Raw genomic sequence first — 24,012 nt, forward strand, 5'->3', positions numbered from 1 at the left:
TGAAAACTGAGACTAATAAATAGGTAAATTAATTTAAGGTAACATTTAGGACAGGGTTCTATCACATAATACATTACTGATGTATCTTGACATCAAGTATTAATTTCAAGTTTAATGCATATTGATCTTTTTTTTTTTTTGAGACGGAGTCTGGCTCTGTCATCCAGGCTGGAGTGCAGTGGTGTGATTTTGGCTCACTGCAAGCTCTGCCTCCTGGGTTCACCCCATTCTCCTGCCTCAGCCTCCCGAATAGCTGGGGCTACAGGCGCCTGCCACCACACCCGGCTAATTTTTTTGAATTTTTAGTACAGACGGGGTTTCACTGTGTTAGCCAGGATGGTCTTGATCTCCTGACCTCATGATCCGTCCACCTCGGCCTCCCAAAGTGTTGGGATTACAGGAGTGAGCCACCGTGCCCGACCTGCATATTGATCTTTAAAAAGTTAATTTCATCTGACTATAGAGGTAATACATATTTATTGTAAAAAACTTTGAAACACATTCATACAAAAAGGAAATGAACTTTTGGACAGCTGACCATCCTCCTGGAGGGTGGTGTGCCAAGGGAGGGGGTAGAAGCTCTGCGCCCCTCCCCCATACATCACCCTATGCAATCTTCATCTCTATCTTTTGTAATATCCTTTATAATAAGCTGGTAAATGTAAAAAAAAACTCCCACCATTTGATAATACAGAGAAAAACTATTTTTTTCTGTTAAATATATATATATATATATACACACACATATATTTTAAATAACATAATGACAAAAGCTTTTCTTATGTGATTAAATTGTCTGTAGCAACAGATTTTCTCTTTACAAGTCAGGGTCATGCTATGCTGCCAAGGCTGGCGTGCAGCGGCTATTCAAAGTCAGGGTCATAGTGCACTACAGCCTCAAATCCCTGACCTCAACCAAGCCTCCCACCTCAGTCTCCGAGTAGCTGGGACTAAAGGTTCATGCCTCTGTGCCTGGCTTAGTATTTCATATTTGACCATTCTCTTAGCTAAGCATGTAAGTCCTTTCCAAATTCTCTCTAATATAAATTATTAACTCCGAAACAAATGGCTTTTTACATTAACTTTTTTTCACTACTCTATTTTCTTAGGGAAAATTTATAGAAATGGAATTACTGGGTCAAAAGTTAAAAGTCTGTCAAAGCTCTTGCTATAGATTAGACCTTAGTTTCTAAAGCCCTGATTGTTAGACTAGCACCTACTTTTCATATTAATCTATAATATGAAAGTTCACAGAATAAATTATTTCCTACATTATCGAGGATTTTCAATGAGAGAAGTCTTAATTCTTTGATAATTATTAATGAATTATTATTAACATTCCATATGTAACTGGAGGAAAGAAATAATCTATAACCAAAAGGCAATATTCATGATTTGATGTATTTTTTAATTTGTTGAGAAATTAAAAAATAAGAGATATCGAGGAGATTTTATAAGTATTCAGATTTTTAAAGCAAATCGAGGAAACTTTAAGTTTATCAGCAGATTTTTCCACTAAAAATAGAAGTGATTCTCTAAATTGCCTGGCAGGTGCATACAGCTACTTTCACGATTATTTAAGGATTTGTGCTAAAGCTGGTGATTTTGAAACCTCTGATGAATCCACTTGATTCAACTTAGTGGCTCAGCAAAATAAAGTCTTATTATACTATAAGGCATAAATCACACATTTCATCTATCCCAGTTGTAAACTTTTTAACTAATTTTTGGTTTAAAAAGCTCACATAGGCCAGGCTCAGTGGCTCACACCTGTAATCCCAGAACTTTGGGAGGCCGAGGCAGGAGGATCACGAGGTCAGGAGATTGAGACCATCCTGGCTAACACGGTGAAACCCTATCTCTACTAAAAATACAAAAAATTAGCCGGGCATTGTGGCACAAGGCTGTAGTCCTAGCTACTTGGGAGGCTGAGGCAGGAGAATCCCTTAAACCACCAGGAGGCAGAGGTTGCAGTGAGCTGAGATCGCACCACTGCACTCCAGCCTGGGCAACAGAGCAAGACTCTCTCAAAAACAAACAAACAAACCCACAAACTCACATAAAAGTAAATACATTCTTCTAAGGGCAACATTTCTTTTTCTTTGGTTTTTTTTTTTTCTTTCTTTTGAGATAGGGGTCTCATTCTGTTGCCCAGGCTGGAGTGTAGTAACATGATCATGGCTCACTACAGCCTTGACCTTGTAGGCTCAAGTGATCCTCCTGCCTCAACTTCCTGAGCAGCTGGGACTATAGGCAAGTGCCATTGTGCCCAGCTAATTTTTAAAAATATTTTACATAGAGATGATGTCTCACTCTGCTGCCCAGGCTGGTCTCAAACTCCTGGGCTCAAGCCATCCTTCCGCCTCAGTCTCCCAAAATGCTGGGATTATAGGTGTGGGTCACCAAGCCTGGCCAGCATTTTCTTTAATTATTGCAGATATTTTAATTAAAGAGATTTTATGGCATTGCAGTGGTTTTGGAGGAAGACCCTTTTGGGTTCAAATTCTCACTTTGAAATGTCTTAGCTAAGAAAACTTTGGCAAGAGCTCTGCAAGGTATGTATTACCATCTTCATTTGACATAGCAGAAACTAAGGCTTGGTAAAAACTAGTGAGATAGTGTGTGTGAAGTACTTTTAGTGGAGTGCTGGCCCACAAAAGGCATTCAGAACTTGGTCACTATTCTTGCTAGGAGTAACAACAGCAGCAATCTGTATGTTATTGACTTTCTTATAGAGAAAGTACAATAGAAAATGGAAGTGTCTAGTGTTTCATCATTTTGCAGATAATAAATCTTTATTACATGCATACTTTTGGGTCCAAACAGTATCCTCGCTGAAGTTACGACCCAGGGGAAATGATTTGTATCCACTTAGGATCCTGAATAACTCAGGGAGAACCTACCATTCTTGTATTTTTTTCTTACAAATCCTCAATGCCTTTACCCATTGTTAACTGATACATAATTGCTACTTCCTCTGGCTACCTATTGTTGCATAACCAATTACCCTAGATTAAGTGGTTAAAATAACATTTTATCCTAGCTCACAATTTTGTGGATCAGGATGCCAGGCAGTGCTAAGCTGGGTGATTCTTCTGCTCTATGTAGCCTCCACCAGGATCACTGGGTGTTATTCAGCTGGTGTCTGGAACAATTTGGAGGGTCCAAAAGGGTGTGCTTACATGCCTGGCTTTTTGATGGGAATTGCTAGAAGGTTGGGCTCAGCTAGGCTCTTCTCCATCCCAGGATCTCAGGATCTTCCCACATGGTCTCTCCATCAGTGCAGTTGGACATCTTACATGGTTGTTCAGGGTCCCAAGGATATAAATTGAAAGCTGCCAGTTCTTTTAAAGACTGGAACTAGAACTGGCATTGTATCAATTCTAACATACTCTATTGAAATAGTAGACAAAAATGTCCAAATTTAAACAAAACCAGCAACCCATAAGTCCACAAAGTTCAGCAAACCTTAAGCAGATTAAATATAAAAAAACTCACCTAGGCATATTATGGTTAAACAGTTGAAAAGTAAAGACATAGAAAAAGTTTTACAAGTAACCAGAGGGGACAAAACACATTACCTACAGGAGAATAATAACACGAATATGACTACTCATCAGAAAAAAAGAAGGCCAGAAGACATTGAAGGATATTTTCAAAAGGATAAAACAAAAATGGCTTTGCTACAATTCTATACTCAGCAAAAGTGTTTTTCAAATATTAAGGTAAAATATATTTTCAGTAAATGAAACCTCAGAAAGTTTGCTGCCAGTAGAACCACACTGAAATACTAAAAGTCTTTTGGGCTAAAGGGAAATAATTGGACCTACAGAAGGGCATGGACACTTGAAATATTAAATATGTTGAGTGTACATAAATGACTATTTTTTTCTTTGCTCAAATTATGTAAAAGTTAATTGAATATTTAAAGTTAACATAATAATGTATTATGAGGTTTATAATATATATAGGAATAAAATATATGACAACAATAGCATGAAAGATAGAAGAAGGTAAATAGAATTTTAATTTCAAAAGGTTCTTACATGATATGTGGTGTAATATAATATTATTTCTAAGTAGACTGTGATAAGTTAAGGATGCATGTCATAATTTCTTGAGTAATGACAAAAAATTTGCAAAGGACTGAAAAGCCAATGGAATACAATACTAATAAACAAAAGCAAAAACAACTAGATTAATCCAGAAGAAGACAAAGGAGAAATACAGGAGGAAAGAACAGAGAAGACAAAGCAAATAGGGAAATGGTAGACTGAAATCCAACCATATCAATAATTACAATAAATGTCATGGATTAAACACTCCAATTAAAAGGCTGAGATTTTCAGGCTGGATATAAAAACAAGATCCAATTCTGTGATGTTTACATGAAATGCATTTTAAATATAAAGATGTAGTTATTGAATCTCAGTTGTTTTGGCTGTAAAATGATAGTAACTACTTTAGAGAATTGTTGTGAGGATTAAATGAGTACATATGTGTTGAGCAATTAGTGTAATGCTTGGGATATGGTAAATGCTCAATTAAGGTTGACTAAACATATATGTGTGCATAAGTGTGTGTACACACATATACTAAACATTCTGTCAATCAGATTTTTCATTAATTCAGACTAGCCTACTCTTCCAATTCATTATTTTTAAAAGGCATGTTCAGAATACATTGTTTCATTTTTTGTTTTAGTTTGATTTCCTCACAGCTTGGTGTAGGTGAATGGCACACAAAGCATCCTGCCTTATGAAGACTTATTATTATCAAACATCTGCATTGTTATAATAAATTTTAGTAAGTTCTAAACCAAAAAGCATTCGAGAATGGATTCAAATGGGGATCTAACTTAGATGCAGAAGTGGGCTGAAGGGTATGTGTCTCTGTGTAGGTCATAATTAGGCTGAAAAAATAATCAGTAGAGTTAACTAGGCAAAGAGAGAGAGAGAGAGAAATAAATTTCTAGGCAGAGGCAAAAGCACGTGAATACCCTGAGGTGAGAAAGATCTTGGACTGTTCAAAAAAACCAAAGAACACAGGTGTGCAGGAGTGAAGCATGATGAGAATACAGAGGTGGGCAGGAACCCAGCTGAACTTGTGGGCCTGGCTGTTTATGTTAAGATATTTGGATTTTATTCAAGAAAAATCATTCTGGCTGCTGTGAAGATACTGAATTAGAGGAAATCAATTGGAAATACCAGTTAAGATATAAAATTATTATAGTTCAAACAAGAGATGATGGTGGCTTAAATAAGGGTGGTGGCAGTGGAGAGGAAGAGGATACATTTTCTGTGTATTAGGGTAGCCGAATCAACAGGACATGGTGAAGGAGTAGAAGTGGGTGATGAGGAAAAAAGGTATAGTGATACCTCTCAGGTATCTGGGATTTGCATCAGGATGAAGGAAGTTGCCATTTATTGGCTCAACATACACAGGAGTAGTAGATTTCAGGAGGACAATCAAGATTTCAGTTTTGGATATAAAATGTGAGATATGTGTAAGACGTCTGGGAAGAGAGGTCAAGTAGACCAATAGGTATATACCAACACTAAGAAGGAGGGCCTGAACTAGACATATAAATTTGGGAATTGTTAGACAAGATCACATAGCAGGAGAAGGTAGAGTGAAAAGAGAAGATGACACAGGATTGGGCCATGTGAAAGCCCAATAATTATAAGTGGGGAAGGGGAAGCAGCCAGCAAAAGATCATAGGAAAGACTGACCAGCATGGTAGGAGTCCAGCCAGGATTGTGGTATCACAGAGGCCAAGGGAAGAGGGTACGAATAAGAACAGAATGATCTACTATTTTGAATCTTGCATATAGCCTTTTAAGATGCAGTGGTCACAGGTTTAACTGTGTTAAACATACTGTATTTATTGAATGAATAGCTTTTTGATTTTGGAATGACAGTTCTAGGTCACAGACCCAATGTCAGTACTGTTAAGACGAAAATGTTAGATAAATTTAACAGTTTAATTGAGCAAAGAATAATTCATGAGTTAGGCAGCCCCCTAACCAGAATAGGTTCAGAGAGACTCTGGTGCTGCTGTGTGATAGAGAATTTCTGGAGCTGGGGGGGATGGAAAGAAGGTGATATATAGAAAACAGAAGTAAGGTATAGAAGCAGCTGGATTGATTATAGCTCAGCTTTTGCCTTATTTGAACACTGTTTGAACAATTGGTCACCTGTGACTGGCTGAAACTCGGTGATTGGTAAAAAAGTAAGTTATGGTCTGTGGTCTGTTCACATATCCAGTTAGGTTATAGTTCACTGCATACAGAGAGGCCTTTAGGCCAAATTTACAAGGAGGAAGCTTTAGGCTAAAGAGTGCTTATGTTCTAATACTCTAATTCATATCACAGAACAAAATCTAAACATGAATTGGGAAGCCATCTCAGAGGATGTATATAGAGCTCTGTAAGACTGGACAGGTACTGGCAGGGATAATTAGAAGTGGCAATGGTAAACTAACTGCTCAGCTTTCTATTTACCAAATCACATGACCAAAAAAAGTCAGTTTTGAAGGGCAGCTTAGAAAGAAAACACACTTATGAAATGGAATAACATTGTTATTTTACTGCTGATGTAGTCCTCATTGGAGCTTTCCAATAAATGCTGGCAATATGCATTGGCATTTGAAATGTGTATTCATAAGTTTAGTATCTACGTATCTATCCTGCAGCAAATCCAACACAATAAAGAGCTCTCTTTCCTAAACAAATCAGAGGGCTTTAATTCTATACTGAGGAATCTCAGGAAAGTTTGGTTGATGGTACTTATGTGGTGTATAAATTAAACAAATCATTCTATATTGATACTCAGTTTCATGCCTTATACCCACAAAACCATTCTCAATTCCTCAAGCAAAGACGAGTGATCTTTCAGCTCTATTTTTCTCATGCAAGTTATAATGCTTTGTATATAGTCGCTGCTTAATAAATGATTATAAAACAAATATATTAAACATTTGGGTGGCATGCATGCAAAAATCTTCACTAATCTTTTCTGCTGACCAAAACCATTTGCAGACAATAATGTCCGATACATATTAGAAACATTTGAAAAATATAAGGCGCATTATCCTTTAAATTTTTAAGATATGAGACTCTCAGTATATCAAGTATATAAGCAAATTGTCTTTTAATAATTTACTTTTAAACTCATTCTCTTTTTAATTACTGTATTTAATAATTTCCTTTGGTTTAGGAAGTTAACACTTTTGCTCAGAGTAGAGAACTGAATATTAGTTAAAAAAAACTTATAAATAACAACTGGAATCTTTGTGAGAAAAAAGATCATAATACAAACAAAATGACTGCTTTTAAGATCAATAGGGTTTATATAGGACTTCACTAAAAATTAATTGCTTTTATTTTTGGTGAGGGGGCAAAGAAACAAAATGGTTTGATAAATGGATATCACATTTGGAGTCAGAAGATTTGGTTTTCAATTTTGAAGACTGTTGTTGTCTTTACTGTACTGGATTCTCAGCCTTCCTGGGCCTCAGTGTTATTTTACTTTCTTTGGTTTTAATGTACTGCTCTATTATATAAACTTCTTATGAAGGATACATAAATGATTTATTTTTAGCCTTCTTTTCTAATCTATGTTGTCTTAAGGCTATATGTTTTCTTCTAAGCATGACTGACTACATCCCACAGGTTTTGATATGTCATATTTTTAGTATCATTTAGTTAAAATTATTTTCTAATGTTTATTATGATTTCTTCCTTAATCCTATGGTTAATTAGAAGTCAGAGTTATTTAGAAGTTAGGTTATTTACTAGTTAGAGAACATGCTGATTTTAATTTTTTTTTGTAATCTATTGAGACTTGCTTTTATGTCCCCACATGTGGTCAATTTTAGTAAATGTTCCATGTGTCCTTGAAAAGAATATATACTCTGCAGTCGTTGGATACAATATTTTTTATAAGTCAATATGACCAAGTTTGTAAATTATGTTCAAATCTTTTTATTAACTTTTTATCAGTGTATTTACTATTTTGGTATGCTTGTTCTATCAATTATTGATAAAACTATATTAAAATAAGCTCTCACTATGATTGCCAATTATTGTTTATCTTTTCAGTTCTACCAACTTCTGCTTTATATGGTTTGAAGCTATGCTCTTATAGACATTAAATTTAGAATCACTATATCTTATATAGTAATTCCTTTAATCATTATGAAGTGTCCCTTAGAGTAAGACTTTATGCTTTATATGTATGTATATTTACATCAGTTTTCTTTTAGTTACTGTGTGCATTTTATATATTTTTATCTTTTCACTTTCGACCTTTCTATATAATGTTTAAAATGTCTCTTGTAAGCAGCATACAAGGAGTATTAAAAATTCACGAATCAATCTTTGTATTTTACTTAGAGTATTTAGTCCTTTTACATTTAATGCAGTTAATGTAAATGCTGATTATTTGGAGTTAAATCTACTATTTATTCCAGAAACTCTCTATTTCTTCCAATTTCTTGCTTTTTTGTATTAATTAATTAATTTATTCCATTCCCCACTACTATTAGCCTGTTAGTTATCCAGTCTTCTACAAGCATTTTAGTAGCTGCCCTGTAGTTAAAACATTTATTTATGATTTATAAAAGTTTAATTTCAGATTTATAAAAGTTTAATTTCAGTTAGTACTTTTACCACTTCTCAGATAATTCAAAGACCTTTAGAACATTTTAACATTGTTTATAATGTCCTATACTTTTTTAAAAAAGCTACTGCATATTTTAATTCTATGCATACAAGCAGTTCTACTTTGCATGGCTCCAATACACATGAAGTTCAGTTACCATGATTTAATCAAATGTAAATAATAACTGTCCTCAACACATCCCTCAAGATTCAGTTACCATAGTATGTTAACTATTAATCGTTGAATAAAGTACAAACTTTGTTGCTAGCTCTTCAATCCACAAATCACTATGTAAATAACAGATGCACATTATAATAGGTGACCAACTACATCGCTCCTTTCAAAGTCATTGATGGTTGCTCCCTGGGCATCTCTTGCTCAGTTCATTCACAAACAATAAAGCATGTCATTGTGTTTTCTATGTGTTTCCCAGTGATCACCTCATATGACATTTCCTAAAAATGGCTAATAGAAAGAGTGAATTTACCAATAAAGATGAAAATGAAGCCAAGAAATGAAATGTAATGTTACTGAAAGGAAAATTCAAACAAAATGTAAATGGAGACATAGAATAAATCACTGGCATGAAAATGTTGATACCACCATCATCTGAGACTTTATTTATTTATTTATTTTAGAGACCAGGTCTTGCTCTGTCATCCAAGCTGGAGTGCAGTGGTGTGATCATAGCTCACTGCAGCTTTGAATGCCTGGGCTCAATTAATCCTCTCACCTCAGCCTCCCATGTAGCTGGGACCACAGGTTTACACTACCATGCTCAGCTAATTTTTTTTTTTTGGTAGAGACAGGATCTCATTATGTTGTCCAGGCTGGCTGAGAAACTCTAGATATTAACCAGAGGAACTTAGTGATGGGAGAAAAATGGATGCAAAGGATGAAGATGTCCCAAAAGAAACAATGATGGTAAAAAAATTTTACATTAAAGAAACACTTGAAAATATTTTATAATATTTAAAAAGCAAAGGATAAAATGATGAAAGCTAATCTAGACTTAGAAAGAAGTATGACAATTTGCCAGGGTATTGAAAAGATATTCTCTTGTAACTTATATAATAAAGATAAAAGGTCAAGCACTGTCTAAGCTACTCTGATAAGCTTTTACAAAGCAATAAAGCATTTTACTTCAAAGTGTTTCTAATGTTGACACTTACAGTATGTGAAATATTAGTTTTATTTTTTCCTTTCCATTTATAACTGACTGAGAAATTTTAATGTTTTCATAAAAGCTTTTAGAAGTGACAACACAATTTTTCTTATTATTAATACTGCTTAATACAGTTTCAGTCTGCACAATTTTATGATCCCACACTATCATGCAGAGCAAAGAACAGTATTTTAAATCCCCTAAGACATTATTTCATTTTGTGCAGTCAAGGTTCATTTATATTTACCCATATATTGACCTTTTCTGTTGCTTTTCATTTCTTCCTGCACAGAAATGTGTTAGCATGTGGAATTGCTTTCCTTTTGTCTTAGTAATTCCCATTAGTAGTTCCTTTAATATGAACCTAATGGTAATAAATTCTCTCAATTTTTGTTTTCTTGAAGTTATCTATCTTTTTCTAATTTTAAATAATCTTTTGGTTGGGTTGGCAGGTATTTGCTGTTTTGCTGTTCTCAAGTATCTTTCCATTGTTTTTAAGTTCCATGATTTCTGTTGGAAAGTCAGCTGTCAGTCTTGTTACATCCTTGAAAGTATTATTTATTATTTTCTTGCTGCTTTTTTTTTTTTTTTTTTGAGATGGAGTCTCACTCTATTGCCCAGGCTGGAGTGTAGTGGCATGATCTCAGCTCACTGCAACCTCTGCCTCCTGGGTTCAAGCGATTCTCCTGCCTCAGCCTCCCAAGTAGCTGGGATTACAGGGACACACCAACATGCCTGGCAAATTTTTGTATTTTTAGTAGAGACGAGGTTTCACCATGTTGGCCAGGATGGTCTCAATCTCCTGACCTCGTGATCTGCCCGCCTCAGCCTCCCAAAATGCTGGGATTACAGGCATGAGCCACCGTGCCCAGCCTTGCTGGCTTTTATAATTTTCTTTTTGTCTTTGGTTTTTAGCAATTTTACTATGATGTGCCTTGATGTAGCTTTCTTCATATTTATCCTTTTGGGGTTTGCAGTACTTCTAACATAAGTGACTTGATGTCTCTTAAGAGTTTTGGAAAGTTTCTTTCAAATATTGCTCTTCTCATTCTTTCTCTCTTTTCTTGGGATCTAATCATAGGTATGCTTGACTTTTTATTGTGCTATATATTTCTTATTTTCTCTTTCTCTCCATGCTTCAGACTGATTATAGTCTTCTGACTTATCTTCCAGATTACTAATTCTCCTTTGAGCTATGTCCAATCTCTTGTTAAACTCATGTATTTAGATTTTTTATTGACTTTTTAGATTCTAGAGTTTACAACTGATCCTTATCATTTTCAGTTTTATTTTGAAATTCTCTCTTGTCATTTACATTTTTGAACATGCTAGCTATTTTAAAGTCTGTGTCTGATAACCAATATTTGAATTTCCTATGGATCATTTTCTGTTGTCTATTTTCTTCTCTTGATTTTTTTGCCCCACAAACTTTTGAGTTATTTTTTATTGATTCAAAGCTAGGCTTTAGTCTTTGCAAGGGCTGTTCTATTCAGGGTTTTCCCATACTTCTAGGATGAAGCTCTTTAGTGATTTCAAACAAATTCCTGGATTGTTTACTAGGAACAATCCTTCCTAGCAAGCCCTGAACTCAAATTTTTATTTTCCTAGCCCTAATAGATGCCTAAACCTCTGTTCAGCTTCTTAGCCCTTAAGCTTTTGCTTACAATTCAGGAAATATCTCAAGGGGAAAATAACCAAATGATGTTTTTGGGATTTGCTTATTGCCCATTGAGTTCTTACTGTCTTCATAACACTCTGATACTTTCAAACATTTTTAAAAAAATTCAGCTCCTTAAGTTATTCTCAGACTAATTGTTGATCTGATGTAAGGTAGCCTACCATACTTGGAAGCAGTATCTTGGACCTCAGTATTCTTGAAAGCATCTTAATGTAGTGGATAGGGAAGAATTTTTAAGTCATACATTTACGGTATAAAGATTGTGGCCCTATCCCATAGTAACTGTGTGACCAAGGAAAACATATTTAGCCTCTCTGCATTTATGTTTTTCTTATATAAATAATGGAAATAATTGTATCTACTTCACAGGGTTGTTTTAAGAGTTAAATAATAACCAAACAAATAGTGTTCATACAATGTTTAATGTAATGTTAGGATATACTAAGTATTTATAGATAAGTATTTTTGTTTCTTCATCAAGAAAATAGAGTTAATGGACACAGGAAGGGGAACATCACACTCCGGGGACTGTTGTGGGGTGGGGGGAGTGGGGAGGGACAGCATTAGGGATATATCTAATGCTAAATGATGAGTTAAAGGGTGCAGCACACCAACATGGCACATGGATACATATGTAACAAACCTGCATATTGTGCACATGTACCCTAAAACTTAAAGTATAACAATAATAATAAAAAAAAGATATTAAACAAGAGTTTTCAGTATAAACTTGGATCTGTATTTATTATTTTATTCAACAAATATTGTAAAGGTATAATAATTTTCTAAATTACATTTATGTTCTGAGTACTAGTCCTCCAAGAAGTGCAAATTTTTGAGAAAAATGTAAATAGATATATTTATACAAGGAAAAAGACATATTTCTTGATAAGATAAGAAACAAATTGTCTTTTCTGTTAGTAAAAACATTGGTATGTGAGAATAACTTTAATTTGTAAAACAAAGTGAAATACTAAAAAGCAGATAAATCATTCTGTTGCTTTCACAAATATAAACTATAATTACTGTTAATGGGCCCTGTGGCCCTAAATAAAGTAGATGGAATGAAACATATTAAGGATTATTTTGAGCTCTGGAAAATTACTATACATGTGAGATAGCTTCAGAGTTTTACTTTCACTGTAATGAAATTTTGCAATTTGAATAATAAAACTATCAATTAGTATTAAAAAAGAAAATAGAGTTAATGATTAGTAATACATAGCTGCTTAAAATAATGCAGCGTGATTATTTATGTAACACTTTTTATAGATTGTAATCTACTAGAGAAATAGAAAAATTATTCTATTTTTGACTGGTATATTGACTGATTTTCATGTGCTAGATATTATATAATTCAATATTTATGATAAACATGAAGTTGCAGCTCTTATTACACTTATTTTGCAAATGAGACTAGGAAAGATTATGTGACTTGTCCAAGGGTAGATAATGAGTAGGCAGAGATGCCGGTATTCAAATCCAACTCTGACCAACTCCAGAACTAGGGTTATTAAATTCCCTACTGTTCTAATCTCACTAAGCAACTCTTCTCTTTCCGAATTAAGGAAAATGTGCCAGCTTTGTAGAATCTTGCACAGACCATAGAATCAAGTAGTTACTCAGTAAATACTTACTGTCCCACTGACATTCACATCAATAAAATATGCTGACACAGTAGTAATAGAACAGATAGTGGTTCAAGAACAGAACTTCTAATGTTGTCTTTAACTTCCAACCATGGAATTGAGGTGTAATGAAGATGAATTAACATAAACTGAGAATGAGAACAGGTTAATAATTTAATTATAAACAGAAGTTTTGACTCACAATCTAGAATCTAGCTCTCATTGCCATCTGGAGCCCCAAGATTATCAGTCAAGAGTGGTTGTGGCTTAGGTCTATGCTGCACTTTTCCTTGTACTTACATGTGAGTCACTTTACTCAAATTGTGGAAGGAGTGTGATTCCAGCTGCTGCAGAGTCACATCTATAGATATGTAGCTGAATGTCAGAAAAATATAAGACAAAATAGAAAGTTAGTAGGGTTGTAAACTTCAAACATACTACTTTTGACATAACTTTTTGTTATGCGCTTCCCAGGTCATGCAACATGTACAACCCTCATGGATTCTGCCAAATTATGTTAAAATTACTACTTCTTTTTTTCAGATCTTGTGATACCTGAATTCTTCCTGTATATTAACTCCTATTTATCTGAAGTTATCATTTAACTGTCACTTCCTTCAGAAACTTTCCCCAAACTCCCTGATTAAAATTTCCCATATGTATATTTAGGGATATATATGGTGTCACCCTGTGGAATGTTCCACTGGAGAATCACAGTTTTCTCTTCATCTTCTTTGAAACTATGTGTCTAATTCCATGTTACTAGACATTCCATTAAAAATGCTTCTTATTTTCACTCTGGTATTCTTTTCTGATGCTTGGTTTTTCTTTTTTTAGCTATTTTGAGGAACTCTTCCATTTTAAAAGAACTCTTCTATTTCCTTTAAAATACACAGATGTCTAAGACCTGGTCTAGGATAATTAAATCAGAGTTTATGAAGGATGAGTCAAGTACTTTTATTTTTCAAAAGCTTCTTAGCTGATTCTAATGTGTAGGCAATGTTGAGAACCACTGAACTATAGTTTGAATTGAATCTGCCATACATATGTATATATGGTGTATATATAGGGATTATATATAGCGATATATCACTATAAATATATATATATAAAACTATAAACTCCTTTCACTAATTATCACAGTGCAAATTTCAAGTTCTTTGGGTGATATTTATGTTGTCTCACTAGACTGTAAGTTCTCTGAAATGCAGAACTGTGTCTGTTTTTGGCCACTGAATCTTGAGTGCCTTTCAGAGTGCTTGGCATGTTGTTGACTCTTACTAAACAACTGAATGAATAGAAGAGTTCCTCAAAATAGCAAAAAAAAAATGAGCATCAGGAAAGAACACTAGAGTCAATAAGAAACATTTTTAATGGAATGTCTAATAACAGGGAATTAGACATGTAGTTTCAAAGATGAAGAGAAAACCGCAATTCTCTAGTGGAACATTCCACAGGGTGACTACATACTCCCTTAAGACTTCTCTTCATGATTTTAAATGAAGCTGAAAATTCAGGCTCCGTCTTAAACTTTGTAAGCAAAAAGTAATTCAAATAAAACCTTCAAATACTGAAAAAGGAAAACAGAGAAATTCCTAAATACAACTTGTGAAGAACATATAAGGAATATTTCAAATAGTTTCCTCAAATTCCATCTTGTAATGAGAATGACTAATGCGGCCAAATTCAGTGACCACTTTTTATTGAGAGGTATTTCTATGACATTTGGGAAAATGAACAATTGACAGATGGTTTCCAGCCATAGCCATAGCAGAGATTCTCAACCCTGGACATGCAATTAAACCACCTGAAGGGCTTTAAAATACGCAGATGTCCAAGATCTGGTCTAGGATAATTAAATCAGAGTTTATGAGGGTTGAGTCAAGTACTTTTATTTTTCAGAAGCTTCTTGGCTGATTCTAATGTGTAGGCAATGTTGAGAACCACTGACCTATAGTTTGAATTGAATCTGCCGGTAAAATATCCTCATCAATGCAATGTTTACAAGAGGAGTGCTGATTGTTCCATTCTGAGTTTTTATCTTGGTTATTACGAGTATTCTAATGGCTCTGTGCTTTCTATTTTGAATTACCCGTTCTCTAAATAATTATCCTTTGATTTACCCAGTCTCTTAACCCTTTGCCTCTTGCAGATAATAACATTACATAAATTGTCTTGATACAAATATATTTCTAACATAAAGGAAACAATGGAACAGATTGAAAGGAACTAATTTACTGTGTAGAGACTGTGGGGATTTATCATGGATGAAGCTGAGCCAGCTAGCAGAGCAAGATTCATTTTTCAAGGCTGCCAACTTGCTTCCCTAAGCATCTTTTCCATTGCTCCAAATCTTCTACTGAATTTTTTAGTTAAGAAGTATGAGTCTTTCTCAAGATTCCAGAAGGATAGTCACTCGGCCCATGTTATCAAATGGAAGTTCCAGTTTCTCCAACCTAATGACACCTTTTTGGAGGGCTGTGATAGCTTGGTTGTGAAGACAACTGGCAGGAATCATTTATTCAGGGGGATAAAAATTGTGATTCCCTGCTTACTTATCCCATTTTTATAACTAGGAAAAATCAGATCCTACTTCCTCTTTGCATTAAACATTGTATAATCATTACAGTCACCATATGACTTATCATTCAAACTGGGATAGTTTTGTGAGTTAAAGCAAGGTGCCATTAACAATTATGCCAGAATACCAAGGGGGAATTTGAACCATCTCAGACAAACTTAGCATCATCCTATTGATCTCTTTCTTCTCCCCAAGATATATCAAATCTTTAATTATTATTCAGGTATGTGTATATGCTTTTATTCCACAAATATGTATTGAACATTCATTGTATGACAGATATCCTTCTGGACAATGACAAAACAGCCCTGTTCCCTACCTTCAAGGAATTCACAGTACTCAGAGATACAGATTAATGTACAAGGTAAATGGGATTAACACAAGGTTCAGGGAACCCTCTCACTTAACCCAGACTGGAGAATCCAGCAGTCTCCCTGGGGGAAGCCTCAGTGGAGCCTTCCGGTCTACCTGGGTGTCTCCTATATCTCAGTCAACCAACCCTCTTCTTATTGCTCACCACTTTTATTTCAAATCTTCTCATCAAATTTCTAACTCTGTCACCCCCCTCTTCCATCTTCTTAGATGTCCTTTAATAATTTGATAAGTCATAGAAATGTTTGAAACTTTAACACGAGAATGCCTTGAATTCCCCACCAATAAGCCTATTAGTTTACCTGCATCTGTCCCATCTTTTCCTACAACTGAGACAGCTAAGTAAAAAAGGGCTCCCTAGCAGAACCTTCAATTGCCTGTGCCCTGGGAGAAGTGTGTACTGGGGTGGAGCTTCAGGAAGTTCATTTATAGCTGGGAGGAGCCTGGCCTCTCCTGTTCTGGGGTGGTACCTGGGATTCAATCTGTGAGGCGGGAAACGGGCTAGGAGGACTCTCGCTTTGCTGAGAGTCCCTGTTTCCCTCTTTTCCTCTTTCACCCAATAAATTCTATTTTTATCACCCTTCAAAGTGTCTGTGAGCTAATCGTCTATGGCCATGTGACAGGAACCTGGCTTTTAGCTGAACTAAGGAGAAAGTCCTACAACGTGACTTCCTCGTTATGATGTAAAAAGTGACGATCTTCCTCTAGAAGGCCAATCCCTCTATTTGGATCTCATCCCCTCCTGCCTCTTCAGGGACCACATGCTCTTAAAATTGTTCTTTCTTCACTCTCTTTAGCTTCTCCCTCTCTGTGGATGCCTCCTCCTGGTCCCAGTTACACTCACTTGTTTGTGACTCTCAATCTCTACCTGAATCTCTCCCCTGAGTGTCCCCGTATACCTAGAACTCCCAATCCTCTTTACTCTAATTTACTTTTTTTCCCCATATACTTATTTCCTTCTAAATTTGTATCTAATTTACTTATTTATCGTGTTTTTTGGTTCATTGTCTATTTCCTCCCATTCAAATGGAAACTCCATGGGGACATGGATCTTTGTCTGCTTGTTCCCTAATGTATCCCCAGCTCTCAGAGCAGTGATTGGCACATAGTAGGGGCTGAACAAATATTTATCAAATGAATGAGAAAATTCTATGTCCTGATGTGTACTCAATATAACTGCACCTCAAATGCCATATGCCCCAAATTGAATTCCTAACACACCCCCTGACCCTCCACAGCAAATACACAAAACACTTCTCTGCCTAAATGAATGTGCCAATCAACCACACAGATGTCCTAATCAGAAACTTAATCAGCCCTCCCTTATTTATGTCTCAAATCTCTATCCCTTTTCATTATTCCCACTCAATGATCATCCTTTAATTTGCCGTCCCCTGTACTTTGGGCACTGCATCAGCCTCTTCACTAGCTTCCTGCCTACGGCCTTGCTCCTTCCACCCCTCACTCCACTGCAAAGCCAAGGGAATGTTTCTCAAATGAAAATCTGACCATTTCACTTGCCTGCTTAAAATCATTGAATGGCTCAGCCCTTAGGGAAGATTTTAAACTCATTCACATGATTTACAAGACCCTGTACTAACTTAGACCTAAGTGTTTTTTCTACTGCCCACCTCCCTGCCTAAGCTCTACCTCCAAGAAACTTATTATATTTCAATTCTTCAGAAAGCCCAGGCTTTTCCCTTCTGCTTTTTGCTATATAATGCAGATCACAGGTCTGGTGCTATTTTTTTTTTTCAGGAAGTCTTCCCCAACCCTTCTCCCTGCTCCTGTTTAGGTAATAGGCCTCTTATGTGAGTTTCCATATCACCCAATAACTGACCCCATCATGACACTCATCACTCTTAGGAATAAAACTGAACCGCTGTGAGTTTTGTCTACTGTTGTATACGGAACACCTAGCAAAGTGCCAGGCACAAAGTAGGGCTCAAATATCTGTTGAATGAATGAAGTAATGGCCAAGCTGTTGGGACATGCAAGTAGAGACACCAAATAGGCAGTTGTGTAAGGTAGATGAGGGAAAAGGAAGAGCTAAAAGAGAATTCAAGTTAGGGTTAGGGTTAGGGTTAGGGTTAGGGGTTTAGCTTACAGGATGCTAAAGTGGTGCTGTTAAAAGAGAAGGAACAGCTTGGGAGGAAGATGATGTATTTATTTTGGATATGCTGGTTTTGAAGAGCCTGTGGGACATCAAAGTGGTAATATTTGGAAATTAGCTGTATTAGGAAATAGTGCAGCCAAAGGAATGGGAGTGTTTACTCAAGGAGAGTGGGGTATAGAGGAATTAGAACAAAATATACAAAGAAAGAGCTGGTGATTAAGTAGCTGGCAAAAATAAAACAGGAAGTCAGAAAAGAAGACTGAGGAAGAGTAGCCAGGTGAGACAAGAAGAGGAATGAGAGAGGAATATCAAGGAAAACAAAGAGGCAAGAATTTGAAAGAGGAAGGACTTGTTAGCAACATAAAAAACTGCAGAGATGTTCAGTAGGATGGTCTCTCAGCCTCAGCACTGCTGACATTTTGGACTAGATAATTCTGTTGTGGGGACTGTCCTATGAACTGTGGAATGTTCAGCAGCAACCTTCACTTTTACCCACTAGGTGCCAGTAGCAGCCCCCTCTCTAGTGGGCATTTAGCAACCAAAAATGTTAAATGCTTCTAGGGGTAGAGTCGAATGTGGTTGAGAACTACTGAAATGACAGAAACACTAACAAAATGGCCACGGAGTGAGTACATTTGGCCAAAAACTGTACAGGTTGCTCCTGGTTATATTATTTCACATGCCTGAACTATCTGGATTGCCTGTCAAAATCAATTAAATGAAATAAAGACCTGCTTCATTTCATTCACTCTTTGTCAACCCAGTATGGAAAATCCCTTTTCTCCTTACTCTAAGTGGATAGCAATTCAATTTTTAAGGTTTAGAATTATTTTTAATTCTCTTTTAACGTGAGAGAGATCTGAAACCACTGGCTACGTTTATAACAAAATGTAAATATTTGTATTAGTAGTGAAAGGTGATTCAAGACTTGGTGACTAGGACAGATGGATGTGTGTCTATCTGTCTATATGTTTATCTTATAAACTATGAGATGTTTATAGGAGAGATTTACAGCTAAGGGTTTGCCATATCCCAACATATATTAAAATACATCGAGAATTATGAACTGCTCAAAATCAAATGAATTTAAATTTGATTTAGGTTTTAAAAAATCATGTAGGAATTAGGGAGTGGAGATATAGCAAAATGAAATAAAATTCATGTACATAAAATTGTCATATACATTGAAAATGTAACCGCCATTGATTTATGCAAGTATAATACCAAGTATTTTTCTTGATAGAACACGTTTAGAGAATAACATATCACAAATGCAAACTATTCTTTATATTAAAAAAACTTACATTCTGGAAATATTGGGCAGATTAGAAAATGCATGACTTGGAATAGTTCTCAGGTGAGTCTCAATAAGCTTCCTGTGAAAATAACAGTTACATAATTAGAGTTTTAATCATTGGGCTTTTCTAATAATTCACCTTAATTATAAAAACACATTATTAAAAAGCATGAGTTTTCACAATATGTTTCCTTACCCATAATCAACAAAAATAATACTCAACAAACATACCAAAGAACCATATGTACACATTTTTTTCTCCCAATAAGAATTGTTAGATTCAGATGCAGAAAGTAAATCATCAGACTTCATCTATGAATTAGCAGTAAACTAATATGTCTTGCCCCGCATCACACTTTATTTGTTAACTGAAGGGCAACATTTTTTGAGGGGTCTTTTTATTAAATTGAAAAAACATGATTATTTTACCTTTTAATTTAGGTTTGGGGGTACATGTGCAGATTTGTTATATAGGTAAACTGGTGTCAGGGTTTTTTTTGTACTGATTATTTCATCACCCAGGTACTAAGCCTAGTACCCAATAGTTATTTTTTTCTGCTCCTTTCCCTCCTTCCACCCTCTGCCTTCAAGTAGGCCCCAGTGTCTCTTTGTTCTGTTTGTGTCCATGAGTTCTCATCATTTAGCTCTCACTTATAAGTGAGAACATGTGGTATTTGGTTTTCTGTTCCTCTATTAGTTTGCTGAGGATAATGGCCTCCAGCTCCATCCAAGTCCCTGAAAAGGACATAATCTTGTTCTTTTTTATGACTGCATAATATTCCATGGTATATATGTACCACATTTTCTTTATCCAATCTGTCACTGATGGACATTTATGTTGATTCCATGTTTTTGCTATTGTGAAAAGTGCTACAATGAACATTCGTGCAAACAACATAATATATTCATCAGTATATTAAGACTACTGAATTTATAGCATGTACTTGTCAATGGAAATGTCTTGGAATGCTATCAATATACATTAAGTACATATTTAAAAGAATTAAATGCATGTTTTAAATCTTAAGGATTAAAAATAGTAGCATGGTTACTACCTTCTTGCACAAGTAAAAGTCTCTTCAATCATATCTTGATCTTATCATCTACATGCTGCAGTCTGGAAATAACTGACTGGCAAGGAGCAAATTCTTCCTCAGAATCTTAAGACATCTTTGTTGGATTTGCACCTTAAAGGTGTGACTTTTCCTCTAGTTTGCTTCTTTGGAGACTCTTCAGAAGGAGAAGACTGTTCTCATTATACACAATGAAACACCTTCATGCATTTCAGTATGTCTCTCCACCTAGGCACTCCATTTTTTGAGTTATGCTCTTTACTATAGTTACTACTTGAGAATCTTGTGTGGAAAACAGTGTGCGTAGTGTATTAACTTGGGAGAAAGACAATGCCTCAGCACACTACTCAGCTTCTCCATGTGTCTGTTTTTGCCATTTAATCACACTGGTAACCACACATCATCCAGCTAGTACCTCATTTATAGATATTAGAATAACATTGTGTATTTTTTCTTCTCTAAGCTGAGGGGTTACTTCTCAACAATCTATTTCCTTGGTCTATGCTTTCTTTGAACTATTCATTTTTGCAACGATTAAAATATATCTGTAACTTGCCTAATCAAAGCATCAGCAAGACCAAATTAGTTGGTAAAAGGACCTATTAAAATGGAGGGAGGGAGGTGATGTGAATGACAAAAGAGTAAATCTTCAGCTCTTTCCAACCCCTGGAGTTTTGCCATGAAGCCCAATGTTGCCTTAATATTATTTCAGAAATTCAGGTCCCATAAATTACTTGTTCTCCTTTGAAGGTCTCCCACTTATATTTCCTTAATTAAGTTATCCTGATTCTGAAGCTAAAAAGATAAGAACAAGTCATTCTACCAAAATCTCTGTGTAAAATTGGGCCATGCCAAAGGAAAACAAAAGATACACACCTGTTGAGTATCACCCAAGGCAATTGAGTTTAAGCTCAAAGATAGTCTTACTCATAGAGCTGTCGTAAGGCAAACATTTTGTGGGCGTACTTATGGTGAGATTGTAGGCAATACGGGTCTAAACTGTAACTTTCGCTGACTAAAATTTTTTGAGTTTAGCCCGTGTTCAAAAGTAAATAACGTATATAAAATTAAATAGGAAACTAGAATAAGATTACAATGGTTTCTAAGAAATTGACTTGGAACAGAAATAGCATCTAAGTGCAATTTAATAGCCTTTGGGCTAAAGGTTCAAATAATGTTTCTATTCTTTCCCAAAGTATGAGTTTCTGAAATATATAATACCTGTTTCTTGAATTCTGTCTCTCTTTTACACACGTACAGTTCTGAACAAAGATTTTTCTCACTATTGAGTTAGTTGTGCCACAAGGTGTTTTAAAAGACAAAAAGATTTGAAATGTTAATGTTTTGCTTAATTCCACAAACAAGATATTTTTCCCAGTCAGATTTTTTTTTACCAAAGAAAGCTCACCAATATTTATAGACCAATAAGGATTATGTGTCTCAGAACATCTGTCTTAGTAATAATACAATATGCACAGTAAATCAAACAAAATTGAAGTTGAGGGTGCTAGCAATCAGCCTGAGATAAAAATAATGTCTCCTTGTTGAATAAATTCAGTTAATATCATGATTATAACACACGCTGGAACAAAATACTGATTTCAATAATGTTAAATGAATTATTAGAATGACAACTAGTTGTATAGATTGCCAAATTCAATTGCAATTTAACAGTTCATGTATTTTGCCTGGATATTTTCATAGTAATGTGCACATAATCTAAAAAAAGACATAATTGAGTTTGTGTAAATTCTGTTGACTTTTGGTATAAATTGTCTTGGTTGCCTCTCTAAAATTCATCATATTAGCTTAAGCTCTCCTTTAATTTCTTTCCTAGCTTTTAACATGTGATTAGTCTGATTGAGCTTATGAAAACATTCAAGAGGAGTTTTCTTCTAAGGTATCTATTTCCCTTCAAATAAACAAGAAAAATAATTAGTGAGGGCATGGCATCTGGGACATTAAATAAAGACATCCTATTTATTTAGAGAGCATCTGCTCCATTTTTCCCTAATAGTTCAACCTTACAATAAGGATTGTGGGGAAAATTTATTGTAATATTGTGGATGCCTCACGACCCCCAGATACATGTGCTCCGGCACGCACATAACCTTTGTGGAGGTTTTGTGGTTGTTTTGATTTGCAGTAGTTTTGTAGCTAAAGTTAATTTATAGAATGTTTGTTATCTATCTGCTTTTATCCCTCCATCTAGGGGCAAGGGGCTGGATGTTCTTTCTATTATCTACCTTTTCAAGAGAAGGCCTTTTATTCAAAGAATCTTGTGATATTGTGATTACTGCTTTAAATGCAAATGAAAGAAAAAACACAAAGTGAATGTGTTTATTTTATCAAAATATTTTATTTTAATTTCAGAATACATTTTGAATATTTATGGAAAAGGCAAAGTATACATCTAAGTGTGTATTCTTTTGACAAAAATATTAGAAAATCTTCAAAGTGCTTCACTTTTGTCCAAATAATTTGCATCACAATAGTATTTGTTTCTAATGAAAATATGCTAGGTACTGAAGAGGCTGTTTTTTATTTGCCTTTGATAATTCACAATAAGAAGAAAATGATGATTCTTTCTAAAACATGACAAAAAACCTCACCTCATACAAATAGTACATCTATTTACTATTAACGATTAAGGCATCATATGTAACTCATTGGGAAAATAGTTCACAGCTATAGTCTTGTATCCTATGTGGAGAATGTACATTAAATAGTTAAAGAAGTTGGCTTCAAGATATAGAAATTATGTGAGAGAAAAGATATAAGCTGAGTTTGCAATTTCAATTTGTTTTTCTGTGATTTCTTTAATCAAGAATGACCATTGGAGATATGACAAATGTTTCCTTTGGGCCTTGCTGAGGCAAGATTTATATCTGTCAAATGTCTGCCTTAGGAAAATATAATGTAGAAATTGACATGCATGTGAACCATGACTGATTACCTTGCAGATTTTGCAGGTACAACCCAGTTTTAAGTACTCTCTTTTTGGTTCTTGTAGTAGCAATGGGGGAGAGAAATATGGTTAATGTAAAGAGAGCTGACAGTTCTTTGTTCCAAACAAGAGCAGTTGGTGCAATTAGACTTTTCACGGTAATCTTGCATGATACTAGGCTTAGTTCACTGAAATCTCATCAACATGTAAATCCAATCAACATTCCAACATCTTGTTTCTTACACAGTTTCTGGAATCTTAAACACATAGCTTGCGTTGCATATGTGCATATGTAGATGTGGGTTCTAACACATTTCTCACTATATCCCCTACCTCATGACCATGTCTGAGTTGTACTGAGTTGAGGAGGCTGGCTGATCTTTGCCATGACAGAGACTGTGTGGTCCAGAAACACCAAACTTCCCGCTTGTGTGTCCTATTTGCCTCCTGGCAAACAGCCTGAGATTATTTTGTGATTCTGCGTGTTTGTT

General features: G+C 35.2%; 1 protein-coding gene across 3 annotated transcripts in view; it reads right to left on the reverse strand.

Moving 5' to 3' along the window:
- The window catches only part of TSHR (thyroid stimulating hormone receptor), a 175,024-nt gene that overhangs the window by 65,627 nt on the left and 85,385 nt on the right, over nucleotides 1-24,012 (reverse strand). For all 3 annotated transcript variants that reach the window (XM_032179774.2, XM_032179776.2, XM_032179775.1), the window contains exons 2-3: nucleotides 19,509-19,580; nucleotides 13,436-13,510 (exon numbers count right to left, since the gene is read on the reverse strand). In XM_032179774.2, coding sequence (XP_032035665.1) covers nucleotides 13,436-13,510; nucleotides 19,509-19,580 — 147 coding nt within the window. The remainder of the gene's footprint in view (nucleotides 1-13,435; nucleotides 13,511-19,508; nucleotides 19,581-24,012) is intronic.

Source organism: Hylobates moloch, unplaced genomic scaffold, assembly GCF_009828535.3.
Source record: "Hylobates moloch isolate HMO894 unplaced genomic scaffold, HMol_V3 SCAFFOLD_16, whole genome shotgun sequence".
NCBI classification, from domain to species: Eukaryota; Metazoa; Chordata; class Mammalia; order Primates; family Hylobatidae; genus Hylobates; species Hylobates moloch.